General features: G+C 58.7%; 7 protein-coding genes across 7 annotated transcripts; 4 read left to right on the top strand and 3 right to left on the bottom strand.

The window, feature by feature from the left end:
• Positions 1-1,452: 1,452 nt before the first annotated feature.
• TRAVEDRAFT_160965 (P-loop containing nucleoside triphosphate hydrolase protein) lies at positions 1,453-3,749 on the bottom strand (the record flags this gene model as incomplete). Its single annotated transcript, XM_008036150.1, has 5 exons — positions 3,366-3,749; positions 3,260-3,276; positions 2,653-3,206; positions 2,107-2,537; positions 1,453-2,053 (listed from the first exon to the last, which is right to left on the bottom strand). Exons 1-5 carry the CDS (start codon positions 3,494-3,496, stop codon positions 1,453-1,455), a joined length of 1,734 nt encoding a protein of 577 aa, XP_008034341.1. The 5' UTR covers positions 3,497-3,749.
• Positions 3,750-6,826: 3,077 nt separating this feature from the next.
• On the bottom strand, positions 6,827-7,538 carry TRAVEDRAFT_141524 (progesterone binding protein). Its single transcript, XM_008036149.1, has 3 exons — positions 7,300-7,538; positions 7,052-7,241; positions 6,827-6,989 (listed from the first exon to the last, which is right to left on the bottom strand). Exons 1-3 carry the CDS (start codon positions 7,412-7,414, stop codon positions 6,923-6,925), a joined length of 372 nt encoding a protein of 123 aa, XP_008034340.1. The 5' UTR covers positions 7,415-7,538; the 3' UTR covers positions 6,827-6,922.
• A 546-nt stretch (positions 7,539-8,084) lies between these two features.
• On the bottom strand, positions 8,085-9,547 carry TRAVEDRAFT_43260 (uncharacterized protein; the record flags this gene model as incomplete). The annotated part of the gene is made up of 3 exons (XM_008035610.1): positions 8,085-8,111; positions 8,168-8,595; positions 8,668-9,547. 3 exons carry the CDS (start codon positions 9,545-9,547, stop codon positions 8,085-8,087), a joined length of 1,335 nt encoding a protein of 444 aa, XP_008033801.1.
• Positions 9,548-10,242: 695 nt separating this feature from the next.
• On the top strand, positions 10,243-11,681 carry TRAVEDRAFT_43259 (NAD-P-binding protein; the record flags this gene model as incomplete). Its single annotated transcript, XM_008035609.1, has 8 exons — positions 10,243-10,288; positions 10,358-10,554; positions 10,613-10,708; positions 10,762-10,771; positions 10,829-10,969; positions 11,025-11,216; positions 11,270-11,481; positions 11,544-11,681. 8 exons carry the CDS (start codon positions 10,243-10,245, stop codon positions 11,679-11,681), a joined length of 1,032 nt encoding a protein of 343 aa, XP_008033800.1.
• Positions 11,682-12,113: 432 nt separating this feature from the next.
• Positions 12,114-13,720, top strand: TRAVEDRAFT_112793 (uncharacterized protein; the record flags this gene model as incomplete). Its single annotated transcript, XM_008036148.1, has 7 exons — positions 12,114-12,203; positions 12,264-12,428; positions 12,488-12,587; positions 12,750-13,012; positions 13,074-13,445; positions 13,488-13,568; positions 13,619-13,720. The coding sequence occupies 7 exons, from the start codon at positions 12,114-12,116 to the stop codon at positions 13,718-13,720; spliced, it is 1,173 nt and encodes a 390-aa protein (XP_008034339.1).
• A 2,503-nt stretch (positions 13,721-16,223) lies between these two features.
• On the top strand, positions 16,224-16,989 carry TRAVEDRAFT_141513 (HET-domain-containing protein; the record flags this gene model as incomplete). The annotated part of the gene is made up of 2 exons (XM_008036147.1): positions 16,224-16,342; positions 16,424-16,989. Coding segments are annotated over 2 exons (684 nt in total), but the record flags the coding sequence as incomplete, so codon positions are not given.
• Positions 16,990-18,926: 1,937 nt separating this feature from the next.
• TRAVEDRAFT_26449 (chitinase) lies at positions 18,927-20,977 on the top strand. The gene is made up of 5 exons (XM_008035363.1): positions 18,927-19,433; positions 19,491-19,578; positions 19,631-19,776; positions 19,830-20,475; positions 20,539-20,977. Exons 1-5 carry the CDS (start codon positions 19,201-19,203, stop codon positions 20,713-20,715), a joined length of 1,290 nt encoding a protein of 429 aa, XP_008033554.1. The 5' UTR covers positions 18,927-19,200; the 3' UTR covers positions 20,716-20,977.
• Positions 20,978-23,562: the final 2,585 nt, after the last annotated feature.

The following is a 23,562-nucleotide window of genomic DNA, read 5'->3' as shown; positions in this document are numbered from 1 at the left end:
CTTCCCTTTCTGGACATTGCCCATCAGCGCCCAGAGCTTCCGCGGTGCGCTCCCAGGGGTCCCTGTGGCTGCCCTCTCACTCCAAGGTCGCGCGCGCAACGTTGCTACCGTACGAGTGGTAATGTGATGATTGTTGGGATTATAGATGGTACAGCAGTGGACATAAGAGCAGTATCGACATGAGCAGGTAAATCTCCAAGATGCAAGTATCTATGTGAACACGTATGACCGGTCGGTATATGTACAGTAGCCTCATCAGCCAGAACAAATTGCCATGGCAGACCGTGAGCCCGAGCGCGCCGCGCCGCGACCAGCATCGTACTGTCGCCCGCCACCGCCCTCGCGCCTCCGGCCGCCCGGCCTCTCAACGTCCGAACAGTGCGAGCTGCAACAAAACATAAACATGAAGCAGATAAAACTCGGCCATCGGGAACATCCTCAGCACCGCAAACCCGCCCACGTGGCGACGCGCGACTCCCGTTTGCACCGCGACCGTGGCAGCAGCCTCAGCAGCAGCCGCTGTCCCGCCCGTCACGGATCGATCGTCCTTGTCTGCCTGTCTGTTCTCCACGTCGGATGTCGGATCCCCGCCGCCGCCTGGGCCGCGAGCAGCGACGGAAACCGACAGCTCGGCCGCGCCGCCGTCCCCAGCCGTCACTGCGGCGTCAGACGCAGCAGGGAGTCACGTCCACACCTCGGTCACGATGAACCCATTCGAGTCCACGACAGGATGCGCCTCGCTGCCTTCATCCTCGTCCTCGGTCGACGACTCCTCGTCCTCCGCGGGGCTGCGTCCGTCCGCGTTCTCCTTCTCCGCCTCGACAGCCGGAGGAGGCGGGGGTAGCGGAGGCAAGGTCACCGATTGCGGCTCGACAGCGATGCCCGCGGCGGCCTTGCGCGCCGCCTCGGCCTCTTCTAGCTTCTTGAGCTCGGCGGCCTCTTTCTCCTTCTGGAGCAGCTCCTTCTTACGCTGTTCGCGCTGCAAAGCCAAGGACGTCGTCAGAACAATGTGCACAGTCGAGAGCAAGAAGACGACGACGCGCATCAAACGGCTGCCATCGCGTCTGGTGCGGCGGGCCAGGGCGGGCCGGCGAACACGAGAGGGATGACGGCGCGCGCGACGAATTGGGATGGGGAATCACGATAATCGATCTGGATCGGATAACTCACCTCGAGCTTTTCCTTGAGCTCTCGCGCCTCTCGCTCCCTCTTCAGCTTCTCCCTCATCGCCCGCTCGCTCTGCACCCACGCAGCAGCCTCCTGTGCCGCAGCTTCAGGGCGCGACTTGTTCTTGAGCAGATCTGTGGCCGATCGCAACAAAGAAGAAACTCTGTCAGCATACTTTCTACTCGCCCCCACGCACGCACCAGCCCGGAGAGAAAGGAGGAAGCTGCCGCGATGTGGACAAAGGAAGGGGTGAAACGGGTCACAGTGGGGAAAGAGCGCAGGTGATTAGCGGACGAGAGAATCGGGACACTCACAGCCTTGCAGCGCGGCTACGCTGAACTCCTCATCGGGGATCGCGTCCGCAAACTCCTTCCCGAGTCGCGCCAGCGTCTCGCCGTCGAGGGGCTTCGCCGAGTGCTTGGCTTCCATGATCTCGTCCTCGACGGGGGGTGGCAGATATGCCTGGTTCATGAGCCCGGCGTCGCTCGTCGTGCGCGACCGTTCCTTCCCCTTGCCGGCACTGGGGCTTCGGCGTCCCGCAGTTGAACTCGTGCGCAGACGCGTCGGCAGGCCATCTGGCAAAGAGGGGAGAGGCGACAGAGGGCTTGCCGACCCTGATGGGCTCGTCGGGACTGAGGAGAATGTCGACGCCATCGACGAGAACAGCGTGGAGCTCGAACCCGCCGACGGCGAGGGCGGTGTTGTAGGCAACTCAATACTATCGAGGTCGCCTTCTATGGGCACATCGTCCTCGTCTGTCGATGGGAAGAAGTTGCGGAAAAGCAGCTCTGCCTGCCATTTCGAGGCGTTCTTGAACTCAATCCAGACGTCCATGCGACCCGGGCGGGAGAGGGCAGGATCGAGGCGCTCAAGATGATTGGTCGTCCTGTGTAGACTGGTGAGTTATGACGTACAAGGATTACGATAGAAAGAACTCACGCAAAGAGCAGACGACCCTCGGAGGCAGCGACACCGTCCAGCGCGTTGAGCAAGCCACTCAAGCTAAGAGTGTTCACGTCAGAGAGCTGCTCGGTTTTCCGCGTCCGGCGCGATGAACTAGGCGTTGTGGTCTGCTCAGGCGCCTTCTCCTTAGATTCTCCCTCAGGGTTACCTGTTGCGCTGCCGTCTCGACTTGTACTACGCGTGAAGGCCGCATCGAGGTCCTCCAGGAGGACGATACACCGCGCGGGCACGCGGCCCATGAGCGTGGTGAGCGTGCTGTCGTTTATCCACGATGATGACAGAGACACAACGTAAATGTCGAGCATCAACTCGCCAGCAATGGCGTGGATGAGCGAGCTCTTTCCCGAGCCAGGCACACCGTAGAGCAAGTACCCTCTGCGGAACGGAATGCCGCGATCTGCATACCACTGCAAGAGGACGCGTCAGCGCAAGCTCCCGCAGATCGCTTCAGGGAAAGCCGGAGGCATGCCGAGGTGTGTATGGCAATCCCAATACCACGATCGGCACAGTTAATTTACGCACCTTCTCAGACTTCAGGAAGTCCTTGGTATCCGACAATAGCATCTCCTTTACGCCCGGATTGAGGACGATGGACGACATTGGACGTTTATGCCTGGAGTCGGTCCACCGCCAGCACCCGTGGGAGTCGGCGAAGTAAATCTGTATCCGGTGCACGGCCTCCGCCTCGTACTCCTTCTTGGCCTGCAGGACGAGCTGCTTGAGGATGGAGTTATTGCGGGCCACCACCGAAACCGAGATGCATTCGTTGCCGGAGTCGTTCTTGCGCCACCGCCTCACACGGAGCCAGTGTCCGCGATAGTAGATGGTGTGCGTGGTGTTAGAGGTGGGCTGGAAGACGACGCGCGTCTTGACACGACCAGGTGCGCCGTCGTCCTCCTCTTCGTCATCGTCTCCGAAAGAGTTGTCTGCGATGCGGGAGCCGAACCCCGGAGTGGATGAGCGCGTTGTCGTCTCAAACTCACGGGAGCGTTGCCACTCTGGGCGACGCGACAACCAGAGCATCAGCCAGTCATAAGGGTAGTCCTCTTCGGAGAAGTGGGCGGTCAGGAAGAAGGCTGGGCGCGCGGAAGGTGAGTCAGCGTGCGACGGAACCGGAGGCAGCACTTACAGTTGATGAAGTGGGACCTGGGATGCGTCATCGCCGACAATGTACAGTACGGTTGCGAGGGAATGATGAGTGAATGGCAGCGCAGCAGATGGGGGGCGCGGCGTACCATCCTGAGCTTGCGACACGGCGGGCAGTCTCGACGGTGCCACCGAGGACGACGAGCTTCATTCCGTCAATCATCGATGAGCCTCCGCCGCCGCCGACGAGAGGCTGCACGAGGGAGCGCAGGGCGTCCATGGTGATGTATTCGAGTGGGTGGGGGTGGCAGAGCCAATGCTAGGTGGGTGGCGAGGGAGGATATGGTGGAGGAGAGGAGAGGTGGGAGGGGGAGATGGTGGGGGTAAGAGGACAAGCAGGAGACGCTTGGGAAGAAAGCGGGCGACGGCTGTACGGGGCGGGTCGTAGGCTGCTGTGGCGGTGGTATATCTGCTCAAAACGGCAGGTCGCTCTGCACTCCAGCCCAGCGCACGTAACGAGCCCGCGTGCACACTGCACAGTCTGCGGTCTTTCACTCTCACTCTGACTCGAACGGGCAGTGCGGCTGCCTCTCGGGAACACGCTGCAGCGGGAGTCAGCTCTCGGGCGCGGTCGTCGTCGCGCAAGCCGCGTCAGCGCTCGTGCGTGAAATGCGAAATGGTGGCGAGTCCGCCACGGCCCTGCGCCAGTCGTGCAACGTGTTCGCTAAAGTCCTCGTGCCTCCCGCTCCCAAGCGCCTTTTGCGTACAGACCCCGAAAGCCCCTTTCGCCGCCCTCTCGTCGTCGTGCAACCGCCCTTCCGCAGTAGCTGTAGACGGCCGGGCTTTTCCCCAGCGCCCTGCACGCGTCGTGTTCCTTCCTCTGACCCCGCCGACGCGTCTTCCCCCGCATGAACGCGTGCCGCGGACGATGGCGGCAGGGCGGAGGCGGGGCGGGGGAACAGAGGAACGCGGGGGACAATTGGTGCAGAGAAAGGCAGGCCGGGCCCGACGCCCGAGACGCGACCATCACGCGTTCTCGCGTCCAACGGCCGCATCAGTCCCCAACAGTCCGACACCTTCGCCTTGCGCGCCCCGCTTCCCCAGCTCCCCAAAAGAAGAAGGTACGTCTCAGTGCCGCCTGCCTGCGCGACTTCCGCTCTCTCACTCCGACATTCGAGCTGTCAAGGGCCGCGGTGACCCGGCCTTTGCGAGGCAGATCCGGACTCCCAACTCAGGCTCAGGGCTGCGTGCACGCGGGTGCGCGTCATGCAGCTGCCAGAGCAGGGACTGCGGACCTTTTCCGCGAAGTCTGCTCGGCGTCAAGTAGCCTTCCGGAGGCGTTAGTGCTACTGCAAGCAAACGCGCGTGCAACGCGTTCGATGGGACGTCAATGGCCGTTGTGGCGGGCACACCCCGCGGCGCGGGCAATCTACCCTAGAACCATGGCCACACCGCACCCTCGGATGACACTGCAGGCGAGTCATTGACCATCCCTTTGTGTCGTGACGGTTGTGCGCGTCCACTGAATGGAGCAAAGGAGCTTCTCTTCGAAAGATGAGGAACGCGGCGGCGGCGTCGCCGCCCGCACCTGTAGCCGCCATGTACAAGAAGCTGGAAGAAAGCGCAGTGGACGTCGCCGTCGCTCGGTGTGTCCTTGCGCCGACCGGCTCAGTTCAACATTCACAGAGGGCCGCACTGGATGCGGTCCGAACAGCCTACAGCCGAAGCCTATTACACGCCGTCTGTTGAGCCGCCTGCAGAAACGCTTCCCTAAACATGCGTACGTCCGATCCATTTGCCGTAATACTGGTCCACTAGAAGGCTGCTTAATCTTGTTCAACAGCGACGCCTTAGTAACCTCTGGCGGTGCCGGCACGATATACTTACCAAGGTTTAATCCACAGCGGTGATATGACCATGTAGACGCCCCTACACGCATGGATGAATCGGCGCAAACGCAACGTCGGCGCCCTCTCAGTCACCTATATCCATCCGTTGATTGGGTCCACTGTAGGTTATTGCCGAAGCTCATGTGCATGGCGCTCGCCTAGGACGCCCATTTCCTGCCTGCAGAGTACCATGCGCCAACTGCGGTCCGTCAGAGTGCTGTAAGTTTGTCTGGCGGAGCGGAGGATGACTCAGACATTGATCTCTTGACCGCCCCGTACAAGGATCCATCGTAGTTCCAGCACAAGCACAGCCCTTGGACATCACGACATAGACACCTTCCCCTGTGTCTTCCCCGCTGCTGTCGACAGACATGCCCTGTGCATAGACACCGAAGTAACCGTCTTTCTCCCGACCATGTCGGTGCGGTCCACCGTCCACCTGCTGATCATCTCCTACCACAGATGTGTGGTAGAGTGGATACTTCCACGCCTACGTCCGATGCGACTGAGGCGTCCCCCCCTGGGGCCCCGCATTCGAGACCTACGCTCAGGACAGCTCGTTCCTCACATCGATGGCACGCCGCCGCCGCCCTCAGCAACACGAACGGCGATGCCGCGACATTGTCATCTCGTTCAGGGATTCCAGTGACGCCGAATTACACCGCACTCCGGACCGCCGCGAGAACGCCTGCGAACCCGGCACAAAGAGCACCTGAGAACTGGCGAGCTGGGCGGCTCGCCCGCCACCCCCGAGCACGGGCCCCGGGGGGTGCAAACGTGCCTGGGCAAAGGCCGTGCGCTCCCAGCACTCCGAGTGGTGGGCGCGCAGAAGACGAGCCAGTCCAATACGCAAGAATACCTCAGCGAGCAGCTCACAAGATTCGGCCTCCCAGACACTGGTGCGGTGGCTCCGCGCGCGGCAGAACTCGCATCTCGCCCGAACGCCGCCTCGTTGTTCTGCGTTCGTTGGATTCATTGTGCAGGGTCGCGCCGCTCTCCGTGCGCGATGGGAAAGGAAGCGGCGGCGGCGAAAGGTGTACCTTGTCTCGTGATGGCGCAGGGCACACACAGAGCGCGGGTGCTGCAGCCTGAACTGGAAGCTTTCGGGACCGGTGGGCAAAAGCGTCCGGCGTGTGGGAGCGTGCCCGGTATGGTGTTCTGTCGCCGATACCAATGATGACAGCGTTTACATGTCTGGCGTACCTGTGTGGAAATCGAAGGCGGAGCATGGCTGGGCCTCGAACTTGGTCGGCGAGCTTTCGTGGTGTAAATTTAATGGCCGAGCGTCGGACTATCGTTTTACACACGCCAGTGGGGCTCTGTGTAGATTGGAGGACGGTCGCTGTGCGGGATTCTAAGTCAGAATGGCAGTCGCGGCTGTATTTTGCGAGCAGGATCAGCGGTCGGCTTCCATATGCGCCACTTATGCAGTCGTTTGCTTCACGACGACAGCGACTGTATAGGCTGGTTCACCTTCAAGCGCGCCTTGGCGAGCCCTGAGTATATGAGATCCATGTACCCTGGATGATGCTAATAGACGTGACGGGCGGGGTTTAGAGAGCCTCAATGATAGATCGGTCGGTATCTGGTCGACTTGTGGTGTTATTCCGATGGTGTGAACCGAAGCTACTCACATGGTCAGCAGGCGATCAAGAGCCTCCCTGGTCGAAGACGATGACGGTGCTAGCGGAGGTTTGAACGCGGGAGCGATGCGGAGGTCGGGCAGAATGCACCCCCGAAGCAAAAAAAAATGGATAGGATCGACGGACGAGCATACTCGTACAGAGGTAGATAGGCAATCTTGGGTCCATCCGGGGCTATAGCGCAGACGCACAGCCCTGAGGCGGGAGATCGACGACCTTCCCGACGACGTTGTAGCGCTTCCTGCGGAGAGGATGAGTCTCGGCACGGCCCCGGGTTAAATACAGAGGACGCGCGGTACGCACGAGAAGAAGTCGAACCAGTCGTTCAGCGTCTTCAGGTCCGCCGCGGAAAGGGTGCTGTAGTCCGAGACGGCGTCCTCCTCCTTGAGGCTGGACATGCCGAGAGCGCGGGACGCGTCCTTGCCGGCGAAGAGGTTGTACGACTTGCCCTTGCCATACGTGTCCGCCTTCCGCGTTACGTCGAATACCGTGCCTAGCAGAAGCAGGGGTGGGTGGACGATCACGCATGGTGGGCGGAAATGTGGACGCACCCTTGATTGCGACGTATATCGGCTGTGACGGATCGGAGCCGTCGTACTGCTTCAGCTGCTCGACGGTGATGGGATCCTCTTTAGGCGGGGCGAGGTCTGTCTGTGCGGGCTGCATGACTGAGGGGGTCTCCGACTTCTTTTCCTTCTCGGTGCTCGTTTGTTGCGTGTTGCGTTTGCGGAGGATCTGCTCCCGGTATTTGCGCTGCTCCTCGGAGGATAGGCCCGTGCTGGTGCCGAACGCGGTGGAGTCTGATGAGGTGGATGGGGCACGAAGGAGCACAGACTTTGCGAAGTAGGCGAGAACGGCAGCGACGGATAGAGAGACGAGGAGGGCGGCGAGCATGTCGCCTGACTCTGGAGGGGAGCGCTAGATATGAGGTGCTCAGTCGACTTGGATCGATTTCACGAGCGAACGCGGGGGTCCCGCCGTTTCGGCTATTCCCGGTCCACTCTCCCTTCTCCACTTACTCACTCTAAATGTCCTCGTGCGCATTGAGGTCGCCGGAGCTGGTTCAAGTTGCTTAAAGCAGTACGAACGAGCTCAAGTTCGTCGTCGGCTTTTTGTGGATGAAGGTTCCACGTACGCGTGCGCTGTATGGGCGCATCAACACGCGCCACACTCCCACTGTGCGAACAGTCTGCTGTGGCTTATGACACTCCTCCCTCGTCTGCATCTGAAAGACAAGAGTGCGGCCCGGTTGTGTACAACTATATGTTCCCGGAGTGCGATAGCGATCCGAGCCAATCCAACCTCCACCCATATATAAATACCAAGGTAGCTACCTTCAGAATTTCCAGCGCGGAAAGGATGTCTAAAGAGATTATGAGTGATGCAGGAACAAATGACATTGGAAGAGAACGACCCTACTTCGAGAGCAACGCGGAGTACGCCCTTTTTGTGTGTATCAGGTAGAAGATCCCGCATGCAGCGCTCCAGCTCCCCCGCGCTCGCGACGCCCTGCCATGGGCCCACGAAGTCGATGACGACCTGAGGGGAGGACGGGAGGCTGGAGAGCGCGACGTCCAGAGCGGCCCATGACGACCGGTACGGTGCATGAGTCAGATACTTCACATATCCCTGTAAATAGGGCACAGTGTCCCGGTTGTACGGAATGCGGACTTTGAGGACGAGCCGCTCCAGAGACAAGGGTGGGTGTCGCAAAAGGATGTGCGCGTGCGAATCGAGCATCCAAGTCACCTCCTCGCCCGAGTAGGGAAATTCCTCGCATTCCAGGGGGAGCGTCAAGGTCCTTAGCCGGTGGTGCCGCGAGAGGTTGGGCAAGTTCCAGACTTCGGCTATAGCAAAGGAGAAGGACGCCTCGTCAGTGACAGCAATTGCGAATAGATACTGTGCACAGGTGGACGTACATGCACTCACAGCACGCCGGAAGACGGCCATTCCCGGGTGGAACTCCAGCTCATGCAAGACTTCTCGGGCGCCGTCGATCACAATGTCGCAGAATTCGGAGACCCGGGCCCTCACTTCCTCGTGGTCACTGCGGATGCCGTGGAAAGAGACGCTCGAGGGTGACGGACTCGAAACCAGCGAGTCGCGTAACATGTCATACAGCGGGTGGAGCGGGAGGTCTGATGGTGGATGAAAAACCAAGTTGTCGATGGTTGGAAAGACCGCCATGTCCGAATATCTGGCAAGTAGTCGCAGGGATACCATTTCGTCGCGATGAGTAGATGCGCCCATGAAGACATCCAGATCCAGTGTTTCTAGGTGTGCGAATGTTTGGAGGAGTACGTCGAGTAGTGTCACATATTCCCCCTCGGTGAGGTTACGGTTACTCGATATCGCTAGGTGGGGCAAGCTGATGGTAGGTTGGGTGTTTGCTGCCGTCGTATACCTCCGAGAGTGTTCATCGATGAGGAGCATGTCGACAAGAGTGAAACGACGGAGAGAACGCGCAGCTTCCAGAATCTCACGAAAGGTGACTACGTCCAGGTTCGCCGGGAACGGGTTGTATATGTCGGCCTTGAAGGTGAGTGTTTGGAGATATGCACGAGCGTCGTATGAATCGCGCAGGAGGGACACGATCGCCTCGATTCGGCCTGGATGCTTGTAGGGGCTTATCTCGACCGTGATGTCGCGAAAGAGGTGACGTCTACAGAGAGACGTCCAGGCGCGAGAGGTCAAGGAACAGGTGGCGAGGGTAGGTTTATCGTGTTGCAGGTATTCAAGGATAGCATGGATGATGTCTTCGGGCAGAACAGGGTACTCTTCGCCAGCTTGAACGTCCATGACATGCTATTGCCCGGGATCGGTGAGTACGTGCATGTCTCGAGGAATTATGCTGATAAAGTTATACGTACTACGATGGGCTTGTAGAGCTTGGAAATTGATTGCTGGAAGGCAAACTGGTTGGTTGCTTTTCTGCGGAAGGTGAGAGGCGTATAGGTACCGGTGGTGAGGTACTACGTTAGTACATAGCTAGATAGTGCTCAATGCCATGCGGTCGCCGATAGCGATCTCGCAGCAGTGATGGCGTTAATATTGGCAACAGTCAGTAGACCGTACAATTCACCTGCGCCCCCTCTGTTCAGGAAAGAATCGGACCATTATACATCCCCCGCCCACCAGCAAAAATCTTCTATCGTTACGTATACGTGCAGTCTTGACATAGAACAACTCGCGAAGTGATGCATCGATGGAAAAGGTCGGACGGCGCGGGTAAGTAAAGTACTAAACATAGGCGCCCGTATCAACAGTATCCCATGACGTAGCCGGTACCTACTTATTCCCATCGCATATATAGGCTGAAGCTGCCACGTTGGATGAACTTGTTGTCTTGAGCGCACCTCTCCAAGAGTTGCAGTTAATGAGTAAGTTTACGCCTTCTAATTGACCACGCATTCCTGAGCTGCGCAACAGCCTGAGACACCACGTCTTGAACGAATCTTTCTACTGCGACAAAACAGGAAAAAGTTGTACTTATGATGTCGCGCACGGACAGAGTAAATGTTTTTCTGCTAGGTGCAACAGGTAGATCGTCAAATACCCCACGCCGGTGGGAATTCCACTTCTCTGAGCTGACCGCATCTGCTCACACAGGTTACATCGGAGGAAGCGTACTAGGACGTCTTCTTTCCAGCAGCGACCCATCGCCGTTCGATCTCAGCGTTCTGGTACGAGACGCGGCCAAGGCCAATAAGCTCGAGCAATTCGGCGTCAAGAGTGTCCTGGGAAAGCTTGATGATGTGGAGAAGATACGGACGTTGGCGAGTCGGGCAAATATTGTGCTCGAATGCGTGCGCTTCCATCGCAGCAATGGTTCCAGAGTACGAGAGACGCTGATCGTCTTTCTAGGCGGATGCAGATCATCTCGAGTCCACGAAAGTCGTTCTCGCCGGTCTAAAGCAACAGTACCAAGATACCGGCAAGGTTCCAACTCTTATACATACGGTGAGTTGGGTAACAGCCTTCATTCCGTTGCACGCCTGACGGTCCTGTCGCAGTCAGGGACTGGTGCGTTTCCGTTCGTCTCCCAATTCTGTGTAAGACGAGTCTTGACTCCCACCAAAGGTGTCTTGACAGACCACGCCGCGGGCATGTATGCCACCGACATCATTTACGACGATAGCGACGCCGAACAACTCGCCAAGCTGCCGCCGGAACAGCCGCACAGGGACGTTGATCGGGCTGTCATCGCGGCAGACGAGGAAGGTCAGATCTATCGCCCCGATACCTATGGAACCTCGCGGACTCACCGATTTATCAGGTTATGTCAAGACATACATCGTGCTTCCTTCGACCATATATGGCCTCGCCACGGGACCCCTAGTGGACGCGGGCATCGTCAATCCACAGTCACAACAGATCCCTAGGCTCATCGACGTCAGCAAAAGAAGAGGCCAGGCTGGTATGGTGGGCGAAGGGAAGAACATGTGGCCTAATGTTCACATCGATGACGGTGAGCTGCTATTCTATGCATTTGCATGGCTTCTGACATTGAGGCAACGCTAGTCGTGCAATTGTACGAAGTCCTCTTGAACAACGTCATCGGGAACAAGGATATCGGCCATGGTAAGGAAGGGTATTACTTCGGGGAGAACGGAGAACACGTACTCCTCGATGTGGCCAAGACTATCGGCGCAGGTTTAAAGGACCTCGGTCTGGCCGAGTCTGATGAACCGACAACGTTCACGAAGGAAGAAGTGGACAATTTCTTTGACGGAGTGAGTTGATCGGCAAGATTGGCTTTAGGTGGGCTGCTGCTGATCTCCGCCTATCATTGCAGTCCGAGAGCCTAGGCTCAAACTCGCGCTGCAGGGCAAATAGGTCACGCGCTGTAGGATGGAAGCCGAAGAAGAGAACGGAAGACATGCTGGCGAGCATTAAGCCGGAGATTCAGTACGTGCTGTCTGAGAAGTCTTGATTGTTTAGCCGTTGTAGTACGGAGGTAATGCGAATCCCTGTATGGTGCAGCGTCAGAGGATTCGCAAAAGGGAACAAGCCTACAGTAGGGTTGTTTACCACATTTATCTTGATAGCGTCGCAACGTAGGTGCTTTTGAGTCAGAGGGACGAGCAAATAATTTATACCCGTGACTTTAATTATCACATAGATATTCTTTGTTAGGAAGGTGGATGAGAAGACTAGTAGAGCCGGCCTTACGACGACGGAGATGAAGGAAGCGACGGAAGCTCAACTTGCAGGCTTTCCAAATCGAGCGATGTCACTTGTATTATGGCATGTTTGCATGAGCGCCTATGCTATCCTGGTACGGAGAAAGGGACATCCTGGGTTGGGACGCTACACTTGCAGCCTGCCTCCGACCGAACCATCTGTTGTCCTCCTTCCATCCGCCATGGACTCCAAGAGCCTCGCGGAGCAAGAAAAGGATATCAAGGATCTACTGCGTCGCGCAGAACGCACTCCGGTCAAGACATCTGCTCTGGTGAGTACAGCAGTCTATATGCTCGCTTAGGTGTATGCTAATGGACCGACGCGTCCGCAGCGCAAGGATACCCTCAAACGTCTCATTGACCTTGCGCACTCTCCCCACCCCTCGCTGAAGGTCATCGCCGCCACCAATGTAAAGCTCTTCATCAGAGACTTCCCGGAACTCGAAGACGACGCGATCAACGCCGTCTACGACCTTTGTGAAGACCCGGTCTCAAGTGTACGTCTTGTCCCGTATTTCCGCACCCAGCACCTCGTTGAACAGCATATGGGATGTAGGTTCGCATCAAAGGATACGCTGCCATAGTCGATGTGTCCCGGGAGCAGCAGAAATGGGTGAAAAGGAATGCGGACGTATTGGTGCAACTTCTACAAAGTGGTGAGTCCCAATCATTATATCCAAGCTCTTCCGCCATGTACTGCAAGGAATCAACACTCCTTGAACCCCACGAAACTCTACCGTTATCTTCCGCATAAATTCTACGCCACTCCCTCGCGCCACATGCTCGTGGAAGAATATTCTGACATGTACATTGCACAGATGAGCCAGAAGAAGTCACGTTCGTCAAGCGTGCTTTAACGCAGCATCTTGACATGGATCCTACTATCACGCTTGGCGTAATTTGCGACCAGATCGTACCACCGGACGAGCCACTGGACGAGGAAGAGCAAGCGATACGGGACAGGCTGCGGTCGCTTGTTCTAGCGTTCTTAGCTGGCGAAGCGAAGCGATCGCTTGTTGAACGTCATGCGAGCACTGCCGGTAGTCCTGCAGAACAAGTCCTTGTAAACAGCCTGTTCAAGGTGCGCCACTACCGCAGTCCATACGTATTCATACATGAAACTAACTCCCACCTCGTTCAAGGCCATCATAAAGCTGCCCCCCGGTGAACTGGACGTGATCGTCAAGGACATCATGGCGTCTCTTCCCTCGTTCAAGCCGCCCTCCTCCCGCGGGAAAGAACTGCTGGATCTCCTGCTAGGGCAAGCTCGCGCTATGCTTAAGTCCGACCTTCCATCTGGTGGCGAGAGCGGCTCACTCCACAACGTGCGCTACTACTTGGACTTGGCTTCTTTCATCACTATCGAGAACCGGCTATCCACCCCTTCGCACCTGCTCCGTTTCTATTATTCAAACCTCACGCCAAAGCTTGTACTTGGTCGTCTTGCAGAAGACGATCAAGCCTATGTCATCCGGAGGGTCGCGGAAACCTTTGCTGTCTATGATGAGATGGGGGTCAGGGCGCCACCGACTGCTCCCGCGGCCGATGTTGCCAAGCAGGTCGGGAACGGCCCGGACTTTGTAGACGATGGGGCTCTGCGGAAACAGTTCCTTGATATCTGCTCAGTGTTGTTGCAGGTTAGTCGAAATCATCACACCCCTTTCCCAGAAATTAACGTGGAAATAAGGTGTTCGCCGATATGGAATCGGAGGACGAGAGGCCATGGGCAGCCTGCCATACTCTACTTCAGGGGATCGTTCGCGTAAGGTCACCCCTCATCTGGAGATGAATTCAAGAGCTCAATTATCGTTATGTTATAGCGAGCAAAGGAAACCCATTCGCAGGCGCCCGCTCATATCGTGTCCTCCTTACGCCGCATCGAGTCGCTCCCAGGACCACAAGACGCACATACCGAGGATAAAGCAGCGCAAGCACAAGTGCACAGCGTGATCAGGGTTCGCAATAGGCCGCTTCTCGTTCTCGCCGCATGTGTCCAACAAACCCCCCTCTTCTTTGCTCACTGCAGTTACTGCTCGATCCGATCAAGTCTCCCGCCGCACCTGCCTCCCAGGCGAACGCGTCGGCGCCCGTAGGACAATCTGATGGACAGAAAGGTAACGTACGCCACATACATGCGGACAAGTCAGCCAACGGAGCGCGCCGCAACGGTCTCGCAGGCACAGGCGCAAGCAAGGTCGAGGGACGTAGGATTATGAACATCAACAAGCGCAAACTCGGCGACTCGGACGGACCGGCCACGGGTACGCCTTCCAGTCCCAGTAGCTCGAGGGCAACAATTCCCCCCAGCCCGAGAGGGCGCAGGAATCGCCTTCCACCGTCGCTTCCTCCACGCCCCACGGCCCCGGCCGCGTCGTCGGGCGCCGTGGGAGCACCAAGTGGCCCTCGTGCTGACCGCCAGAGACAGCCTCCTCCCCATCTTAGGGATCGACCTGCTCCTTCTGCCGCAGGCGCGAAGGATTCGTCAACCAATTCATCTGGGCGTTTGGTAACACCACCTGGAGCTTTGGAAGCGGACGACGGCGCATCGAGATCGGCGAAGAAGGCGAGAACCGATGGCCGGAAAGGCGAACAAAGTAGAGGCGGTTCGAACCAGGCGCCGACGTCTGCGCAAGCTGCAGACTCCACACCGATACCCTCCCTCCTGAGCCGCCTCAATCCCGGTGCACAGAACGGCAAGGCAGCAGCCAGCGCTGCATCTGATCGCGAGCAGGCGCAGCGTGACCGAGGTCAAGGTCGCAGGGGAAGAGGGGACTCTGAGCGGACCGAGCCGGTAATCCCGGCCAAACGCCGGACAGAGTCTTCTGCTTCTAACGCTTCTGGGCCACCCGTACCGCCATCCTCTGCGCGCTCGCGCCCATCACGGCCGTCTCCGGACCTGGACAAAGTACCCGCAGGAGGATACAGCATTCGGGGTGCTGCGAAGGCCGCTAGCCAGCCGGCTCCGACGGGAGGGGGCGGCCCCGTTTCGAAGAGTGCTACTTCGCTGCTTCAGAGACTACAGCCGCTTGGAGGAGGGCAGGCCTCCGATGATGGGGGAGGACGGAAAGGACGCAAGCGGAGCAGGCACGCGTAGGAAATTAGGGCGTGACGGTGAGCTACGGGGTTGCTATTGTTGTATTATTCAGCCAGGTGGATGCGTATATGATTGCTCTGCAGGTGCTCATGTTGCAGCCCTCGAAGCCTGCCGTCCGTCCATGCTGTGCTTGACATCGGGGCGCCGGCGCCGCAGCGAAGATGGACGGGGGCGGTCCTCGTGTTGTCGCAGAGGCGTGGCTAGCTTCGCCAGGACACCACGACTCGCAACAAATGTTTTGCCTCCAGACAGATGAAGACTCTGGACATTCCAGGGCAGTATCTCCGTCGCAGTCGGCGGTCCCAGCGCGCTTCGCCTCGGCTAGACATACTTAGGTCGAAGGAAGCATCACTGCAGCGTCGCCCCTCCATTCTTGACGTCGGTATATGTTCCAGTGCAGGACACTACATTCCGATTTCTGCGGTCCTACTGCATGACGTTGGGATTGACTGTCCTCGTTACATTGCCGGAGAGAGCGTGATGATTGGGGGTGGGGGGTACCACTGATTAGTGATGATGCAGGATCGTGGACGCCCCTGCGCGCTCAGCATCCAATTCCCACCGCTGCAACGGGCCCGAGGGAAAGACGTGCGGGCGACGAAGCATGCGACGCGTCGACATTGACATTGAGGGCTGCGTCCACTCACCTGCTGTCGCCATCAGAGCTCGGCGAGCGCATATGATGCGCAACCTTCACTGCATCTGACACCAATGCGGGATCGCCGTGTTCCCTCGGAAATTACCTCCTGTCGTTGGGCGACGCTCTCGTGGCCGTGGTGATTCAAGCGCTCTTGACATTTTTGCATCCCTTCCCTCCCCTCAGGCCGCTATGAAACTCTTCATCACTCGCGTACACGGCTGCAGTGGGCCAAGCAGAAAATTGGTAACGTACACCTGTCATCGCGTCGGGTCTCGTTGCTGATACGTCCACCACCGACTCCATCGGCACACAGGACAGTCTGCCACCATGCAGCTACTTCCGTTCAGATGTGCCCAAAATTTGTCACAGGCATGGGTATATATGCTGGGGCAGATGAGGGCGACACACGGTCCTCACAGAGTTGTGTCGTACCTCGCTCGATTTCTATCATCTACCGCCCCAAAACCCTTCGTCCAGACCACTCCTGCGATCTGTGAGCACGACATTTGCTCCTCATATCTACGAATTTCCTCCTAACCTGTTCTTTGACAGTAATCCATGCGTCTGCTCAACACTACCACCAAGAGGTTCCACTGGTTCGAAGACCCGCGCTCGGTGTCCTATGCGATCCTCTCCCACGTCTGGGCGAAGCCCGGAGACGGATCTCCCCCTGAACAGTCCTACCACGACCTTCTCGCGATCCAAGCGAAGTATCCCGACGGTCCTATAGACGAGCGTATACTCTCCCAAAAGATCAGGATGTTCTGCAGTGTCGCCGCCGCGGACGGGTACCACTTCGTCTGGCTGGACTTTGGGTGCATCGACCAGTCAAGCAGCGCGGAGCTCTCCGAGGCCATCAACTCGATGTACGAGTGGTACCGCCACGCCGCCGTCTGCTACGCGTACCTCGCGGACGTGGGGTGCCCAGGCGCTGTCAATCATGGGGCGCACCCGTCGATCCCGCCCACGCAGTTCTGCGACAGCGTCTACTTCAGGCGCGGCTGGACGCTGCAGGAGCTCATCGCGCCGAGCGTCGTCATCTTCCTCTCCGCGAAGTGGACCGTGATCGGGACGAAGCACAACCTCGCCGCGGTCATCGAGCGCGCGACGCGCATCGACGCGGCTATCCTGACGCACCGTCGCGCACTGGACACCGTCAGCGTCGCACGGCGCATGTCCTGGGCCGCGCGCAGGGAGACGACGAAGCCGGAGGACGAGGCGTATTGCCTGCTGGGTATCTTCGGGGTCCACATGCAACCTATGTACGGCGAGGGCGAGTACGCGTTCGTGCGGCTCCAGGAGGAGATCTGCAAGAATATCCCGGATCAGACTGTCTTCGCCTGGGGCGGCATCCTCCCTCGTGAGGACCGGTTCGCATTCTCGGGAGTGGTACATCCCTCCGGTCCTCGCCCGCCTGTCCGTCGCGACTCTGCCAGGACGGCTTCCATCGATTCAAAGAAGCAATATTTGTTCGCGTCGTCTCCGAAGGCGTTCAAGAAGAGCTCGAATCTGGTTCCTATCTCCGCTAGGAGGCTCGCACGCCGCCTGGGCTGGAAGGAGGCAGAGCACCCGATCTATACGACGACGCCTTACGGTGTCCACACTCGTCTTCCCCTGGTCCGAGCGTCTTCCGAAAGCCTTACCTCTCAGACCTTCCTGGCTTTCCTGGCGTGCGAGGACGAAAAAGGCAACTTGGTGGCCCTGCTCCTCCGCTCGCAGAACCCCGGTGGGTGCACCGAGGGCGCGCATACTGAGTTTGTGGTCGGGAACGTCGGCCGCGCTGAGGATGTCATGCGCGCGGACGACTCTCGCACGCAGAACGTGGTGCTGACTCTTGTCTCCCACTACTTCCGCATCGTCACCTTGCCGTTCGAGGAGGTGCAGCAGGGGCTCCAATGTGTCTCTACCAGCGACGTCTACATTCATTCCCGTGCGCCTCGCGCGATCCACGACGCAGATCGCGACCGACAGATTCGCTCAACCCTCTACAAAACTATGCTGCCTATCACCTTGCGCCTCGCCCCATGGTGCCGAAGCGTTTTGCGCAGACAGGGCTACCGCATCGAGGTCATGCCAGGCCATACCCATGCCCGCACCACTAGCAGCTCAGAACTTCAACTACAGATCCTGCCCGGGATGCCACCCCAGCGTCTGCGCTTATCCGATGCAAATGGATATGTCGTGCTCTCCATCGGCCGCTGCACGTGCCAGCACGGACAGGACTACGGCTTCCTCAGTGTCGCGATCCTCAAAGGACACGAGGCGACGCAGCTGGCCATCCAGCGCGCGATGTCTGCGGACCACGGAATGGACCACCCCGAGCACGTCTCGTCCTGGGCGCATCACGCCGGGTATGTCTCGAAGGAGCTGCACTCGAAGACCCCGGGCGGCCTGGAGCGCAGCCTGCGGCTGTGTCTGGGCCGCGGGATGCCAGGAGCTGGTCCCGCTGCCGTTGGTGATGGGGCGGGTTTGTCGCTTGTTCTGTCTGTGGAGATACAGCAACCCGGGTGTGATGCGGTTCTCGGGAGGGAGGTGGGCGGTGCGAGCGACGAGGATGAGGACACGTCGGAGGAGAACAGTAGCTCCGGGTCGGACGAGAGCGGTGCAGAGTCTGAGGATGGGGAGAATGGCGGGTGGGGTCTGGCGGATTTGAGTCGGGTTTTCCATAGACGGTAGGGATATCACACAGGATGCTAATGCTTCCGCCCGCAACACTTCGCCCTTTCATGCACTGGCGACAATTGATGCCTATGCCGATACTTATGTATACTTAGACTAAACCTAGGGTCAGTGGCGCATCACGCGTAGTATATAATGAGCTTTTCTTCTTGTGGATTATACGGGCCTGGTGATAAAGAGGCTGTCGAGGGTGATTCAGATCTATGCATACCAGTACTAGGGGGACAAGTTAAGATACAGAGCCTCCAACCTTTTGACTGCGATTGACATACGCAGTGAGAATACGCGCGTTATATTGGTATAGATACCTGGGGTGAGCTCAGCATTCATCGTGTCCACAGAGACCGTCGCGATATTCTGAACCAGTGGCACTGGCAGAATATGAATAGAGGAGGTCGGCAAGGCGCACATTTTGAAGTCTCTCGGGATTGTGCGTCATTCCACGTGGGTACGACGCGAATCTGAGATCAAAGAAGCTGTGCCTTGCGATCAGCCAGGGCGGCGATTGGCGAGGCCGAGTCGCCCGGACGCTGCTTGTTCTCGTCCACCCGAGCCCTCCCCGAGCCTCCACCTCCCAAGCAACTGCGTGTTTGTGCTATGCCTGCAAACTCAGAGCCGCCACCGATGTTTCATTCTACGTACTGTGAACAAACCCTGAGCGACTGTTGATCACGTCTGTCGAATCAGCGCCATCTATGGTGCGTTCCAATCCGAGAAGGTATTTTGAAGTGATGATGGGGTGTGCCATCCGGTGCACACACGCGGGGAAGCGCGGGCTATAAGTGCCAGCGTCGGCAAGGTTGCTCTTCAGGCTCTCTTCTTCTTCTGCCCCGTTCCCCTTCCTGCTCTCGGCGACATGCTGTCTTTCCTCGTCCTCGCTCTTTCAGTCGCCATTCCCTTTACCGAGGCCAAGCCCCACTCGCGCTTGCGCCGTACTTGCCCAAGCAAACCCTCGGGCTCCTCCAACTCCTCGAGCTCTACCCAGTCCTCTCAGGTCGCAGCCGGCTGGTATGCCGGCTACCACTCGACTGACTTCCCTCTCGCGGACGTCAGCTGGAGCAAATACACCCACCTTACGTATTCTTTTGCGTAAGTGCTATACCGGGTGCTATGGATTCGCGCTCTGACGATGGCGTTTACTCGTAGAACGACCACCCCTGACGTGAACGAGGTTTCTTTGGACGACTCCGATGGCCAGCTGCTGCCTCAGTTCGTTGACACCGCCCACAAGAACGTACGTTGCCATGTTGCCATCTCCAGAATCATACGCCCATCTCTGTCAACAGAATGTGAAAGCACTGGTTTCCATTGGTGGCTGGACTGGATCGAAGTTCTACTCGAACCACGTCGCCACCGCGGCCAACCGCACTGCGTTTGTGAAGACCGTTACCGGGCTCGCAACCAAATACAACCTGGATGGCATCGATTTTGAGTACGTGCTAGCTACCAACATGCTGCATGAATTATTGCTAACGCTACGCGCAGCTGGGAGTACCCTGGTACCACCGGTCTCGAGTGCAACGCCGTCGCCCCCGACGACACCGCCAACTTCCTCACCTTCCTCCAGGAACTCCGCACCGACCCCGTCGGCAAGAACCTCGTCCTCTCCGCCGCCACCTCCATCACGCCCTGGGTAGACGCCAACGCGACCCCGTCCGCGGACGTCTCGGGCTTCGCCAAGGTGCTCGACTGGATCGCGATCATGAACTACGACATCTGGGGCTCCTGGTCCACCGGCGTCGGCCCCAACGCCCCCCTCAACGATACGTGCGCAGGCCCCAATGAGCAGCAGGGCAGCGCCGTGAGCGCCGTCAAGGCGTGGTCGGACGCGGGCATGCCTACGAACCAGATCGTGCTCGGGGTTGCCGCGTACGGTCACTCCTTCCACGTCGACAAGGCTGATGCATTGGCCGGGAACACGTTGAACGCATACCCTAAGTTCGATGCTGCGCAGCAGCCTGCGGGCGACAAATGGGACGGCCCTGCTGGTAGCGACGATGGGTGCGGTGTCCTCACCACAACGCCCGGTGGCACTATGGACTTCTGGGGCCTCATTGACGCCAAGTTCCTGAACGCCAACGGCACTGCCGCACCTGGGATCAACTACCGCTTCGACGACTGCAGCCAGACGGTGCGCTGTTCTGCATCTTGTATCGCATGTGCAAACATACTGACATTGACGTTTCGCTGGCAGCCGTTTGTTTACAACGAGGCCACGCAGGTGATGGTGTCCTTCGATGACGCGCACTCGTTCGCGTCGAAGGGCGACTTCATCAAGAGCCAGAAGCTGCGCGGCTTCTCGATGTGGGAGGCCGGCGGCGACTCCGCCGACATCCTCCTCAACTCGATCCGCACCGCGGCCGGGTTTTGAACTGGCGTGCTCACCTGCGCTGCCGGCCCCCTCTCTCCGTTTTCCGACTCGTATCTCTCCTCTTCTGCGCTGTTCCTCGCGCATGATGTGCGGCACCTGTGGTCCGCACGTCGTGCCCGGCCGTCCACAGGTAGCACGGCCGCCTTCCTCAAGCTTCATCAGTATATATAGGCGCGCTAGGCGTGCGCACCGGCTGCTTTGCTCACCCACTTGCACGTATATCCGAGATGACATGTTGACGCTATGAATTATGTTCCTGCGACGCTTATGTTGTTGACGTGCGCTGTGCCGAACCCGTGTTGAACGCGTGTTTCAATGTGTGTCCAGGAAGCTTTAGAGCAAGCAAGCATCGCGACTGCCGCGATTGAGAGCGCCGTCCGGTCCCAGGTGGCTTGCACTGTGAAGTCCATGTACGATCGGCACGGCTTGTTGGACGTACGCGCTTACGCCCCCAACCCCGCAAGCGCGCTGATGCCGCGCGCGAGAAGACGCGGCCGAGATTCACGGTGCCAGTAGAGACGACTGAGGCGCGAAGGGGAAGGTGGGAGCCAGGAATCCAGTATAGAGCACGAGAGAGCACGCGCGAACACAGCAGCGCCGGTCGGTGCAGAGATGGCAGATGCCATGGCGGCGTCCCCCGGGGGAGGCACTGGGTTTACGCGGCCGCGGGGATGGCGATGGCGTCCGGGGCGGGCAGTGTACGCCGGCGGCCGTGCGAGGCCCTCCCCCTGGTCCATCCCTCGGGACCGCCGCGCGCCGTTGTTGCTGGGCGGGTGATGAGCAGCGCTATGGAGACGAGGCACGGGTGCTGACAGCGTGGTGGGGGCAGAGGGGGTGCGCGCGGGGCAGGGCCAGGGGCGGAGGCAGGAGGGACGGGTCGCGGAGGACAAGGACGGACGGGGACGGACGGGGTGGATGCGGGCAAGATGGCCCATGCTGATGGGACCCACGGGTGACGGGGCGGGGTGTACCAGACGCGAGGCGCGGGGTTGCGGTTTGCAGGACAGAGAGTGAGGACTGAGTTGGAAAACGATCATCGAAGGGGATAGAAGGACGGGAGATCCAAGAGAGGGTGAGCCGTTTGTTCCGGGGTAGGAAGGGTGTTTGACGTACGGCGTTCGCGATAGAGCCGTAGGTTTGTTCGTGCCGGAGAGGCATGGCTTTGTGTAGGGCAGGGCGCGGCCGCGTGTGTGAATGCATGGAGAGGCTTGACCGACGCTGCATGTCACGGTGTCGACTTTGTTAGCCGTTGGCTGCACTGTTGTGTCGCGTCGTAGCGGCGCGAAGACCGGGGTGTGAAGACAGAAGGAAGAGGGAGTACGGAGATGATGAAAACGCGGTGGGGGGAGGCTCATCGGCTCACGGTGCGGTCCGATAGGTTCCAGCAGCGTCTTTAAAGAATCAATTGGTGCCGTGGACAGCAGCCGCCGACAGTCGCTGCTTCCTTGACGCAATTATAACGCACCTGAGGACATATAGGAGGCGTTAACCGTCGAACGAAGAACAAAGAATGCGGAAGATGCGTTGTACGGGCCGCTCGGTTCCGCGTATATGCTGAGCGTTGAGTATAGTTCACGAGGCGTGCCATCGATCGCGGTTAGTACGCGCTTGGTGAGACAGCCATTAATTTTAATCAACGGGTGGAGCCCAAAAGAACAGGCTCGACGCCCCGACCGTCGGCGGCAAAGTGGATTCCGGCGGAGGATCTCTGGACTGTCCGATAAAAATCAATGAGCAAATCGACCGCTCCCTGCAACAAGTACAACGTGCTGAACGAGGCGCGTTGTGAACCGGCTGGCCATGCAGCGGGTTTTCAGCTGCTCAAGAATGATGTTTGATATGCGGCGTATGGGTCCCCGCGTTTCTTGACCTGTACAGATCTCCTATCAGGCACGTCATACAAGGTGGCAGGGAAGGCACGAAGAACACTCACGCGCGCTGCACCGGAAGGTCCTGTTAGGTGCGCGAAGGGCCTGTACAGTTTGTGCACGGGCGGTGCAGAAGGTCGTGCTTCCCGCATTGCAGGGAAGATGTTCGAACATTCGAACGACAACCCTTAACCCAGAATGAGGATCTCCGTGGCAGGACGGTCACTGCCACTGCGCTGCCACGTCCAGGCCGCCACCATTTGCGACGGGTGCCCTGGTCGTTAATTCCGGCATCATGTGCTGAATAATGTTATCGGGCCCTATTCCCAGGACCATACATCGGCTGCAGCGTCGCAGTAGGATGGGACAGGGTAGGAGCAGGGTGGGAGCGGTGTTCAAACAAACGCTTGATTGAAGTGCGCTTCTAGCACGTCCAGAAGCCAAGCAACCTCTCAAAGACCGCGTCCGGGGATCCGCGGGTTGCACGAGTGACGAGGGGGCGGTAGATTGTCATTAGCTGTCATCGCGAAGAGCCGGGGTTCCGTACTCGAAGGACCGGATGAAGGTCGACTGCCGATCAGCAGCAAAAACCCGGAGAGGCGTGCGGCCACCGGCAGTTGCTACTCCAAGACTGCACGCTGTTGCATGGGCTTGGGATGTGACGCGCATAGCATAATCTGTCGGGGAGGCGTTTAATGCATCTCGGAACACGTTTTGGAGGAACAGAGCGAGTGGGGCTCCGGAGGGCGGGCCAGTGGCAGACAGGAGTGGCAGGGCGCGCGTCGCGTCGCGTCGGGGGCTGCCCATTCCGTGCTGTGAGGGTGAGGGAGCACGAGGAGCAGCTGTGCAAGTTTGCCGGGTGATCGTTGACTCTGAGCGCAAAAGAGGCCGGGCGGAGCAAAGGCGTTGGGCAAGGCTGTGTAAGCGATACGTTTAGGCGCAAGGAGCGATGCAGACAGGCTGTCTGTGGCGGCGCACG

Source organism: Trametes versicolor (assembly GCF_000271585.1).
Source record: "Trametes versicolor FP-101664 SS1 unplaced genomic scaffold TRAVEscaffold_2, whole genome shotgun sequence".
Classification (NCBI taxonomy): Eukaryota; Fungi; Basidiomycota; class Agaricomycetes; order Polyporales; family Polyporaceae; genus Trametes; species Trametes versicolor.
Note: the sequence above shows the minus strand (reverse complement) of the source record. Positions and strands in the feature narration are given on the sequence as shown.